Source organism: Puccinia triticina, chromosome 6A (assembly GCF_026914185.1).
Source record: "Puccinia triticina chromosome 6A, complete sequence".
In the NCBI taxonomy this organism is placed as follows: Eukaryota; Fungi; Basidiomycota; class Pucciniomycetes; order Pucciniales; family Pucciniaceae; genus Puccinia; species Puccinia triticina.
The window spans coordinates 1,210,769-1,223,719 of record NC_070563.1 but is presented as its reverse complement, the minus strand read 5'-3'; the positions used below and the strand labels follow the sequence as shown (position 1 = coordinate 1,223,719).

Here is a 12,951-nt window from a genome sequence, read left to right as displayed (position 1 = left end):
GCCCAGCAAGTCGGGTCGTGGTTCTACTCGACCTTGGATCGCCTACGCCGACTGTGGACACCTTTCCCATTTTTCTATCTCTCAATCCTCCATCTCACATCTTCTCCGCATCGACAATGTCCGACGGTAAACTCCCTCCCGGTCGTTTTGTTCCTCGAACAGTCACCCGAACTGGACCCATTCCCGGGCTTCAAACCATTGACCGCACCACCCCCAAGAACCCCACCCTCAAAAACATCCTCGGACCCCAAGTCTTGACAAACGACTTTTTTTGACGAAAAATTGGCCGCGTTCCCTCGAGCAATAATCAAGAGAGTGGCCCTTCAAACATTGGCGTCGATAAAGGCAAGAGTCCAGCGTTCTCCGACGATGTTCCTGAAGAAACAACATTCCAACCCCGCCTGACGGCTCGAAACATCGGATCTTTGGCCAACAACTGGAGACGCACCGAACCGGCACCGCATACATCCATCCAGGACTGTGCTCAGACATCAAGACAAGGCCATCAAGATGAACAATCCCAACCAGTCACTCAGGCCGACCTCGCCAGTATTCTCGAAGCAATGAGGCTGCAACGTGAGGATGATTGCGCACGCCACCTGGACTACCTTGCAAGACGTGAAGCCAACAACAACCGAGCGCGCCAACGTTCTTATCTTGACAAGGAGTCAAAAATCTCGTCGATCACCGGGAATGCCATCAAGAACTTCACCGAGCAGAGCATACTAAAACCAGACGGCTCGAATGTTCAAGAATGGACTGAAGCGCTCGGAGTCTTTGCGTTCCAGCGATTCCAAGACAAATTCTTCTTCACCCCGACGGCGGACAAATTCATCGACCCTTATCACAAGCAGATTGCCAGGTCTGTACTGCACTCCTTGGTCCATAGCTCCCTGGCCTACGATCTCCTTGACATGAACAGCTCTGCTGAGGCATATGATCACCTTGTCTCCAAATTTCGAATCATTAATCGCGCAAAACAAATCCAGGCCTGGGAGACCCTCAAAAAGATCAAACTCAGTGACTACAGCAGCTCCGCCGAAGCCATCGCAGCTTTTGATTGCTGCGCACGTACGTTTGTTGAACAGGGGATTGACTTCACCTGGGATAATGTTATCAGTCTAATCTCCACAATCACATGCGGAACCCCGTTGACCGTAAAGTTGACCTTTTTATGGAGACTCACAACTTTGAGATCCCGGCATCTGGCGATGTACTCAGGTTTTGGGATGCGGCACGAATTTAACAGAAACTATTGGAAGACAGCGGTGCTGGAGAAACATTGATCTCAAATGTCGAACTAGCTAGCCAATCTACGTCTAGCGTTTCAGGAGCCGTCTCAGGATCTCAGGATGACTCAGCTAACGTCTCAGTGTTGGCACTAACTAAGTCGCCGTACTGCTACATCTGTAAGCGTCCAGACCACATGTCTCCGAATTGTCCGCACAGTCGAAAAAACACCAACAACCAGCGCCCGATCTCCTCCCGACCAGAGTCGAACCCATCCTTTCCACCCTGCTCCATCACATACAATTTTGACAAGATACCGTACATCAAACTGTTGCAACCAGACATCAAACCCATGGGATCCTTCAATGAACCACCCAGGAACTTGCGCCCCCCTCAGACCAAGCCGGCAGGATCTCAACAGAACACCAAGCACATTGAGACCAAACAGTTCAACCCAGAGCTTTTTGCGGAAGAAGATGAAGAAACCGAATTTGTTTTTGAAAACAAGAACCTCTCTGCTGAGCCAACAGGCCATCGTTTTGACCTCCGCGAAATGACTATTGACCAGGCTGGACAGGAAGTCATTTGGGATTCTGGAGCATCTGACAATGTTACAGGTGATAGGTATGCTCTATTTGACTTCGCCCCTCTTGACCGGCCGATTGCAGTCAAAGTAGCAACTGACTCAGGTTGTGACTTCATCACAGGCACGGGTACCTTGAAATTTTCCGGGATGAGGAAAACAACCATCGTTGTTAAAAACGTCTACTTCTGTGAGCGCGCTAGATCAACTTTACTCTCCGTAGCCGCCTTCAAGAAGTCTAATGCCAAGTTTAGAGTAAACGGTAATTTTGACTCTATCAACCTGCTTTCTAGGGACAACAAGTTACTCCTACACAGCAAGTTCGAACCCCGGACCAACACTTGGCCTCTGCCACGACCGATGCGGGTGTACAATTTTTCTCCAACCTCTCTGCCTCAAACTTGTGTTTCTTCTCTTCAAAGTGCAATTGAGACCCTTACTGTTTTCAAGTCCCCCAATGCTGTCAAACACAGCCAATTCACTTGGCATGCGGAGGATCTGACAGCAGATGAAAAAACCCTTCTGTTTTGGCATAGACTCTTTGGTCATGCGAGTCTTGGATCTATCAAGTGTCCTGTATGTTCCATCTGCAAAGCCACCAGAACATCAGCACTAGGACCGACAAATCGATGTTTAGACCGCCTTTCTGTCGTATGTGTCGATCTCATGGGACCTTTTGACACACCCACCATGACAGGTGGAAAGTATGCGCTTACCATCCGGGACGTCTTTACATCTTACAGTGAAGTGAAAAGCCTCAAGACCAAAGCGGAGGCAGCTGAAGCCCTGATGCAAACCATCACCCGTTGGGAAAATCAGAGCAACTCAAAGGTCAAAATTCTTTGATCGGATAACAGAGGTGAATTTGACTTGAAAATCCTCGGTAAGTTCTTTGCCAATAAGGGAATTACTGCGGAACGTTCCCTTCCCTACCACCATTTCCAAAACGGTGCGGCTGAAAGATACAACCGCACTGTGTCAGACATGGGACGCAGCATACTCTACAATAGCAAGTTAGGTCAAGAGTTTTGGGGCTATGCATTCATGTGGTCCGCATGGACTCTGAACCAAATCCCTAACCGTGTGACCAAAGACAAGACACCCTTTGAATGCTTCTTTGGTGACAAACGTCAACTTGACAGGACTCGGGTTTTTGGGTCTTGTGTGTATGTCCTTGTGGCCCCGGAAAAGCGGAAAAAGTTGGATGACAGGGCAATTGAAGGACTGGTTGTCGGTCACCTCGCCGAATCCAAGGGATGGACTTTCTGGATCCCCAAGACAAAAAAGCTGGTTTCATCTGCGCGGGCAGACTTTGCCAGGAACGCACTACCGGCTCCTGTGACCAATGGAAAATCCAGTGACACACCTCCCCCGCCAGCAATACGTCCACACCTGAAGTGACCGAGTCCAAACATCTGAAGTTGAACGACTTCACCAAAGAGCTCAGGGTTCAGGCTCAAGAGGAAGCTGTTGATACTTGCCTTGCCAACTGTGCTGACGACTCGGATTCTGTCCCGATGACTTTTAAGGCCGCGATGAAATCGAAGGACGCCACTCACTGGAAAGAAGCAATTCACACCAAGCTTGAGAACCTCCGACGCAAGCCGGTATGGACCGTGAAGAAGCTGCCCTCTAACAGACGAAAACTGGGCGCGCGATGGGTATTTGCGAGAAAGACCAATGCTGATGGGTCTACCAAGTTCAAAGCTCATTACGTTGCGAAAGGGTTTAACCAGAAAGAGGGCACGGATTTTGCGCACACGTTTGCCCCCACAGCAACTTTCACATCAATGCGCGTACTCCTCACGCTAGCAGCCAGGCACGACTGGCCGATCTACAATTTTGACTTTGTGGCAGCTTATCTCAACGCACCCATTGACAAAGAAGTGTGGGTACAAGCCCCTGAAGGCCTAGAAGTGAACACCGGAGAAGCCTGTCTACTACGCCGAGCGCTCTACAGGACAAAACAAGCCGCAAGATGCTGGTGGAAGCATCTCAGCGGGACTTTGGCAGAACTTGGCTACACGTCTAGTTACTACGATTCTAGTGTCTACACGCTCAGCAACAAGAAAGACCGGTCTATCATTTGGGTCCATGTGGATGACGGGATAGTTACCGGTTCCTCCGACGAAGCTCTGAGACAACTAGAGGCGCAACTGAAAGGTAGCCTGGAGATCAAGTGGGAGGAGGGCCTCACCAGTATGGTAGGGGTAAAGATCAAGTGCACCACGGAAGGTTTTGAATTGACTCAGCCCAACCTGATATCAAAAATACTGCAGGAACGATGGGACGGGACAACTCTTCATACCACTCCCCTCCCTGAGGGCTACTCAGCGAACTCGGACGCAAGCAATGAAGGAATCAACAGCTCCGCTTACTTGTCTACAGTGGGCGGTCTCAGCTACGTAACTGTAGGGACACGCCCTGATATTGCCTATAGCGTCAACTACCTAGCACGGCTCTCTGCGAATCCCTCCGCACTGCACTGGAGAGGGCTGAAGCATCTGCTCGGGTACCTCGCAAACTCCAAAGACACACCGCTGAAAATCAACCCGACTAAATCCGACGTTTCCCCAGTCGAGTGCTACGTTGATGCCAACTGGGGAGGGCCAAACTCTCGGTCTTCCTACGGTGTCATCATACAGTTATATGGCGTGCCAATTATGTGGGTGTCCCGTCGTTTGGTGACCGTAGCCAGCTCCACTTGCCAGGCCGAGTACATGGCCCTAGGACATGCTACTCGCCACGCACTTTGGATTAGGAATCTGCTTTCCAATATAATTGGTGTGGATTTTGTCGTCCGGATTTTTTGCGACAATCAGTCGGCGGTGAAGATAGGATGTGAAGACTCGTCGAACAAAAGGACTCATCATATTGAACGCGACTTTTATGTAACAAACCAGGCAATTTTCGAAAAGAAGACCGATCTTCAATGGATCCCGGGCAAAGATCAAATTGCCGACGTCCTTACGAAATCTTTAGGCCGACTGGCACATAGCAAATGTGGGATGGCGGTTCAAGGGTTTTCATCTTAACAATCTGATTTATTACTTGTTTTTCTTTGTGACTACATATTTTTTCTTTTCTCCCTTCTATTTTTTTTCTTTCTCTTTTCTCTCTTTTCCGCTGTTTGCCAGGTTCTTGTCGAGGGGGGGGATGTTGTGACATAGTGGCAGTTCTCGACTGCGCCACCTGTCACAGGTTATGTAGCTACAGTACATAGTCTGATTTCCTCTCTATGATCGTAAAATCATCCATTATTCCGAGCTCCACTCCCAACAGAGCCGAGACGGGGCTCTGAGAAGACCCGGAAAGGGTCTCGTGAGCCCCTGCATGATGCTGCAAGGGGCTCACGCGCTGCCCAGGGTCCTATCGGAGGCCCTATCTGGACGGGAGCAGGAGGGCGGCCCGAGGCTACGGAGAAGACAAGGATCGGGTCATCTTGGGGCCGGTTGATCCCCGGGTGTCACCGGCGCGGATTCAGGCCATTCCTCCTCCGGAGAGGCTAGAGCGTACCGCGGCGCCCTTGCTGCCCCGCTGCTGGAGGTCCTTGGAGTCTGTCACAGTTATATATAGTTGGAAACGGACGCTTGTTTCTTTGTCAAGTTTCTACGGTTGTGCAGTTAGTTTTCATGCTTACACCTCATGAAATTTCCGTTTCACATTGGCCTTGAAGCTTCAACCAGCCTGTGCACAACGCGAAGGTGCAATTTATCTGTGGCACCTCCCGCACCTGGTCTTTCCCAGCAGGGTGATTGATTGCGACCCCACCTAATTTCCAGGTTGCTGTCGGAACTTGGCAATGTACACTGTGCACAAAGAGCAGGACTGTCTGCTCATTCGAGCAAGATGCGAGCATGTATGCATGGCCTTCAAGCTGTCATAAATATGTGTGAAGCTGCAGGGATGGAGGCTTGTCGTTGGTGTGCTGTTTGCTTGAAGGATTGACGTCTGGGCTCAAGCCTGTTTTGTGGGTTTCCAGGTTCAAGCATCGAACAGTAGAGAGATTTCATGCCCATGTGGCTGTAGCAGTGATGGCCAACCTCGACGAGCAGAGCGGGGGATGAAGGAACGCCCAACGACTGGCGCGCCGACCTGAAGTGTACCAAGAAACTAACTTAACACAAGTCCCTCTTTTCGGAGGGCCTTTGTGGCTGGCGCGAAGCGCCCCTCGCGCTTCGGAGGGTCCCTGCGGGACGGCGTCCCCCCTCCACAAACAGAGGGACTTAGTTAAGTTAGACCAAGAAAAGGCCAACAACAATGCATGGTGCGCGGTCGGATGTTAAATCGAAGAACAAATTAAAAGCGGTGAGTTGTCAGGTTACCTATCGACATCCATGTCAACCAGCAGAAACGAGCCTTGTTCCTTGCCTCGTCTCCATTTTCAGTAAGCTAAACAACGATCCACAACTATCTTTTTAGAGATACGCGACGACTCCGAGGTCTTAAGCACTGGGTCGGCCGTCTAACGAGTGACACTGGAACCACCGGCCACCGATCCAGCTTGCCACGACCCCCGGAAATCACCAAATCATGTCGAACTCATCGGACGAGAAGGTCACGGAAAATAAACCGCCGGTTATAATCGAGACCTTGTCAGAGCTAGTCGAAGATGATAATCAGCTCATCAAGATTGGCATCGCAGCCATGGATCGGAAGGCAAGATCCAAGCCGATGCGCAACATCTTATCCAGACTTGTGGCTACGAATAAATTTGAATGCATAATATTCGGCGATAAAGTCATCTTGGATGAAGGTCTGCACTACACATTCAATTCTCTTTTTTTCCCTCACCCCGTGTTCACCACAGTCTATCCATCAACCACCCTGTGCACAGCTAATGGCTGTCTTTCTTCCCTGTTTCCGTGTTGAAATCCGAATCAGATGTGGAAAACTGGCCGGTTTGTGATTTTTTGATCAGTTTCTTCTCGACTGGTTTTCCGATGGATAAGGCTATCCGATATGTCAATCTAAGAAACCCGATCCCCATCAATGATCTCCCGCTCCAAAAGGTGTGTCTTCTTCTTGTCTTGCTTGACATTTCTGCAACCTGAGAAAAAATGTGCTTCTGTTTATGCAGCTTTTCTGGGACCGCAGGTTGGTACTGGCGGTTCTAGACAAGATTGGCGTTCCAACACCCAAAAGATGTGAATTAAACCGAGATGGAGGACCGAAAGTGGATAAAGAAGTGGCGATCGAGATTGAGCGTCGATTCGGATTGAACTTGAATGCCACTCGTCCGCCCCCCAGATCATTCCAAGTCCAAAATGATTCAGCTTTACTCATCGATGGCGTCAGAATGGAGAAGCCGTTTGTCGAGAAACCGGTCAGCGGTGAAGATCATAACATCAATATTTACTTTGGGGGTGGGAATGGAGGTAGAAGGTTATTTCGCAAGGTAAGAGACCGAGTCTACACCGCTGCCCCCACATTTGAACAAATGGCTGCGAAACACAATTCACCCTGCAAAATATCCACTCATGTCCTCTAAAAACTGCATCCTGCAACTCCAGATTGCAAATCAGTCTTCAATTCTCGATCCTGAACTATCAGATCCACGTACAGAGGGGTCTTTCATATACGAACAGTTCATGAAGACCGACAACTACGAAGACATCAAGATCTACACCCTGGGCCCGGACATCGTCCATGCTGAGACCCGAAAGTCACCGGTGGTCGATGGGATCGTCAAGAGAAACTTGGATGGAAAAGAGATTCGATACGTCGTCGAGTTGACGCTTGAAGAACGTGAGATCGCCCGAAAGATCAGTACGGCTTTTAGTCAGACGGTCTGCGGGTTTGATATCTTAAGAGTCAAGGGGAAGAGCTACGTCATCGATGTCAATGGATGGAGTTTTGTCAAGGGAAACGACAGCTATTAGTTGAGCTCCTTTCACTTATCCTTCTGCCGCGGGACGGTTGATCGTGCGCATCATTCCATTGTGTGGCTGTTCTGACCTTCGCGTTTATTAAACAAAAACAATGTCTTCAATTGGTGATATCTATAGTGATAAATGTGCGGACACATTAGCCAAGTTTTGCTTGAAAGCAATGCCTTCGTTAACGCTCCCATCGCCTAACCCGCGCGAAGATTTGAAACCAAAACCGACGGTTTCTTCATGGAAACTCAAAGCCATGATCTGCGTTTTCCGACATGCCGACCGAACTCCCAAAAGTATGATAATTCTCCCTCGTTTCTGTTCTTTCTTTTCCCGGTGATCTTGGTCCTACTCAGAATCTCAACCAGACTCGCATTGAAAGCCTGAAGCTGACCTTCCACGGTGGGCCCGAGTTAGCACGGGTCTAAGTCTTGGTGACTATGGACCTGGATTGAGCTTTTCCGTATCCGTTTGCCTTGATTCGGGGCTACGCTATCATCAGGGTGCACGATATATGCTAATTAAAATTTTCGCATTTTCTTTTTACAGATAAGTTAAAGTTTAACTTTACTGCTGATGAATCTGGTTCTCAACCATTTATCAAACTTTTACAAGGAAGAAAGGGTTAGTCCGATATTTGGCTGAACAAGAATGGTAGTCCCTCGCAGTCTGTTCACTCGATTGAGGCTAAGAAATGAAAACCTGCCTGTTTAGATGAGATCATTCTGCGTACAAGTGATCACTTGGAACTGATAGCCAATGCGACCGACGAAGCCATCGCGATTGAGGATTCTGACCAAAGCAAATTAGAGCGACTCAAGTCGATCCTTTGCTCCAAGATGGGCAAGCAGGGGCTCAAAGCCCAATTAAAGCCCAGCTTCAAAACCGAGGATGGCTCGTTGGAGAAAATCACCATCGTCATCAAATGGGGTGGCGAATTCACTCACGCGGCCCGATATCAGTCTAGAGATATTGCTGAAAATTTTGCCAAGGATTTAAGAGTCATGAGCAAGTAAATTGGTCGATTTCTTCCGTTCAACGTCGTTGGGATTACTCCCTAAACTTTTGCCGATATGTGCTCACATATAAACGTTGGATTGCTGTCTCACAAAAGGACCATGTTGGACGACGTTACAATCTTCACTTCTTCTGAGTACGCCTCTTATTCTTATGACAGCACTCTGGAGTTGTTCGCTCAACAGAAAAAAATGATTATGTGGGAAATCCAGGAGTAGAGTCGTGGCAACTGCCGAGATATTTAGCGCGTAAGTATTCTATTTCTCAAAAGCAGGTGCACGCTTAGTAAAATATGTTAAATTGTTCTCAGTGGCTTGCGGGAGGCTTGCAAGGCCCATAGCAAAACGGAACCCAAGACTATTCCCTTGGTCACTCGCAAGGACCTCTTAGATGACTCCAATGCTGCCAAAGAGCCTGTTTGTCACACGTTTTTATTTGTTCATCTTTCATCTGGATGATTGACTTATTGAATTTACTCCAACAAATCGTGGCAGATGGATCGGGTCAAAAAGCGGTTGAAAGTGCTCCTCAGACATAATCAGGGGGTAGAGGTTGATTGGCCTATTGCAGATAAGGAGCCCTTCGATGTCAGTACTCGCTTAATATAATCGTCGTTGCGTTGAAGGCAGTTGCAGGACATGTGACGCGAGTTTTGATTTTGCTTCTGCGGAGTAGGTCGTTCAAGAAGTGATTGCCATCTTGCAAGAACAACGTGACGTGATGCACATGAATTGGGAAAAATTGGATGTTGAACAGATTCAATCACGTTGGTAAGCTCAGCTTATTGATTGTATTTCTTGCGCTTTATTAGTACAGCTCGATTGATGATTGGATTTCTGTATGTTACACACATTTCCTTCTACTCCTTCGACCCAAAGGTGCTGCGGGGAGTGTCCAGTGCTGTTCAAGGAGCGCTGGGATAAGCTATTTAGCGATTGGTGCGATGGAGCACTTGATCCCTCAAGAGTTTGTGAATTGTACGATTCATTGAAGTATGATTCCCTGCACAAGTAAGTCCTCCATAATTTTTGCTCAACAATTGAAAAGCAGTCTGTTGACGTTTTACTTTGATCTGCCAGCCGGACGTTCTTAGAAACGATATTTTCTAACTCTTCGACCTGGCCGTCCCCCGTATGCAGTGATGCCTCGTCTGCGCTGGCCATGCCCGGCTCAGCACCATCAATGATGCCCTCTAGTTCTTCATTCACATCCCACCAACATTTTAAACCGATCAGCTTAATGCGAAGTGGTGACACCTCGCCTGCGTCGATTCCGACTTCAGCGGTTTCACTTGGTCATCATCACCATCCTCGACAAGCTTCGCTCAAGTATTCAGCCCCGCAGAGTCCGGATGGAACTATCAGCGAAGAAGATGCTGGATGGTGTGAGACAGAAAGCTTACAGCGTTTACGAAAGCTTTACAAGGATGCAAAATTACTGTTTGATCTCAGTTCGTATTTCGGATTCTTATATGATCCAAATAAATCTACACGGAAAACCAATCATCGTTTTTTTCGTATTGATAAACTGCCTGTTTTATCACAGTTGCACCACAGGAATACGGGATCGACCAGGGCGAGAAACGTGAAATTGCTCTGTTGACATCTTTACCTCTCTTGCAGAAAATCTTGAGTGATTTGAATGCAGCTAAAGAAAGCCAAGGAGGTCTCGCACGATTTTACTTTACTAAAGAGTCACACATGTGAGGCTCTAGCTTTCCAGTCACTCTCGCATGATCCATGGGCTCCATCTTCTAAGAGGGATTCATGTTGTTCGCTGATATATGTAATATCTGCTTTACCTATCCTTTCCGTTCGGCGAATCATAACTCACTGAACCATAGGCATACTTTAGTGAATTTAGTGAAGCTGTCCAAATTGAAACTAGCTCATCGAGACGTGATGGAATTAGATTACATGGTTAGTTCAATCACAAGCACCAATGAAAGATCGAAGTGCGGACTATTGACGAAGGGTTTGTCTTTTACTTTTTCTGCCCAAACATAAGGCCTATCTATGCTTCGAAGTTTATGAGCGGATTTCAGAAGTTGGCAAAAGCGAACATTCGGTGAGGATTTCGTTGTCCGAAGGTGCCCATGGGATTCCACTTGATACTAGTCTGGATGCCAAGCACGCCTTACAAGTGATCCCACGAAGGTAAGGGTGATCGAGATCGCTAGTAATATGTCAAAACCTATTCATACCACAGTGGTCATTGATTCTCCTCCATCTGGTTTTTTACGTAGGCAACTAATCCCACACAAAGACCTCGACGAAGTGATCGAAAGCTTAGAAGATTGGGGCGAGAATTTATTGGAATTAAAAAAGAGTACGACTCCATATGATGGCTTCTTACCGCTGGAAGGTGAAGATATATTTTCAAAGTAAAGCCTTCTCCTCCCTCAACCAGGGCTCATCTCGTCATCGAATCAGGATCGTCGTTCCAAAACAAAATAGATTTAACATTTCTCATCATATTAAAAGCCCCCCCCCCCCCGATTTCTCATCATATTAAAAGTCCCCCCCCCCCCCGTTTCTGCTCTTCTGACCCATATTAGCTCCAAGACAAAGCCGCCATAATCCCGTTATCACCACTCCATAATGAATCACACATTGAAACCATTTTAATCATTCTTCAAGGTACACATAGATAGAAAATTAACCCCAATCGTTATTGCAACTCAGTTTCTCGTTTTTCTACCCAAGAATTTCCCTTCGGCCTTCTTTAAGTTCTCGCGTCAAAAAAGGTTGAAATGGCTGACAAGAGGTTTCGAACTTGGACATCCACGCGGTCCATCATGGGACATATGGCCGAGTGGTCTAAGGCGCTAGCTTCAGGTTGTCACCAGATTCGCTAGTCTTCGGGCGTGGGTTCGAATCCCACTGTGTTCACATTTTTGAGCCGTCACCACCGTGACAGGTGTATCAGGTTTTGTTGGCTGCCTTCTCTTTTTTTAAGTGAATTTTGTGGTGAACCAGGTATGTGGGTAACGATGAATATCAATCATAGCCAAGCCTCAGCCCGGACAAGGTCCGGGATGAGGTAGATACCGCGACTGCGGCGAGTGTCAGAGTGCGTAGCCCGCTGGGCTACAACACCCCCCCCCTCTCGCCGTAGACGCGGTATCCCGTACAAGATACACATAAACAGGAAAAGAAACACACATAGCAAAACTGAAAACAAAATTTTGTAAATGAAAGAAAATAATTGAAAAGGAAAAGGAAATATAGAGAGGTAGGAAGAATATAGAAACATACGTTGAGCCAAAATATGAAACAAAAAAAACAAAGAAACCGGGAAGAGAGATAAAAAGGCTAAGTCATCATGATCTTCCTCCGCAATGTAACAAAACTCTCCGGCGGCATGCCTTTGGTAAAAATGTCAGCCAACTGTTCCTTTGTACCTACCCACTCCAGCGTAGTTTTCCTCTGGAAAAGCGCTTCATTTGTGATATAAAAATCTCTGTCAGTGTGACGCGTCCGCTTGTTGGACGCGTCGTCAGTGGATACTTTAATGGCAGACTGGTTATCACAAAACAAATGGCCTACAAAATCTTTCTTCAGAACGTCCCGCAGCAAGTGACCGACCCACAAGGTCTGGCGCGTCGCTACTCCAAGGGCCATGTACTCCGCATGGCAAGTCGACAAGGCCACCGATTGCTGTCTGCAGGAAACCCAAAGGACCGGGAAATTGAGGAACATCACCAGAACACCGTAAGATGATCTGGAGAACTCCCCTCCCCAAGAAGCATCTGCAAAAGTCTTCAGCGGCTTAGTATCAGACAACGGAAAAAGACAAAGGGTGAGGTCCTTGCTCCCGGCAAGGTAATTTACCAGGTGTTTCACTCCTTTCCAGTGATTCACACCTGGTTTGGCCGCAAAACGTGCTAAGTAGTTGACTGCGAAGCACAAATCTGGTCGCGTTCCTACAGCCAAATAGCTAAATGAGCCAATTACCGACAAAAAATTCCTGGAGTCTTCTGCCACGCCGTCAGCATCCGTCGTCGCGTTGAAACCCGTCGGAAGAGGAGTCGCCGCCGTAGTAACTCCATCCCAATGTTCTGCCAGAATGCCGGCCACTAGATCTTTCTGGCAAAGTTCAAATGCATGCCCCGTGCGTTTCACGTTCAAGCCAACAATTGCATTGATCCCGTGACTCCACTTGATCTTGAGGATGTCTTTAAGATCATGTTCCAGCTTTTTCAGTAGCGCATCACTCAAAGCTGTAACAACACCGTCGTCC

At 47.9% G+C, this 12,951-nt stretch overlaps 1 protein-coding gene across 1 annotated transcript; it reads left to right on the top strand.

The window, feature by feature from the left end:
- Window positions 1-6,346: 6,346 nt before the first annotated feature.
- Window positions 6,347-11,096, top strand: PtA15_6A153 (uncharacterized protein; the record flags this gene model as incomplete). Its single annotated transcript, XM_053169828.1, has 19 exons — window positions 6,347-6,569; window positions 6,698-6,825; window positions 6,894-7,211; window positions 7,327-7,694; window positions 7,822-7,829; window positions 7,905-7,988; window positions 8,242-8,316; window positions 8,407-8,704; window positions 8,807-8,845; window positions 8,922-8,957; window positions 9,020-9,125; window positions 9,204-9,296; window positions 9,385-9,479; window positions 9,588-9,719; window positions 9,789-10,159; window positions 10,255-10,411; window positions 10,553-10,628; window positions 10,717-10,865; window positions 10,955-11,096. The coding sequence occupies 19 exons, from the start codon at window positions 6,347-6,349 to the stop codon at window positions 11,094-11,096; spliced, it is 2,898 nt and encodes a 965-aa protein (XP_053021080.1).
- Between the last annotated feature and the right edge of the window lie 1,855 nt (window positions 11,097-12,951).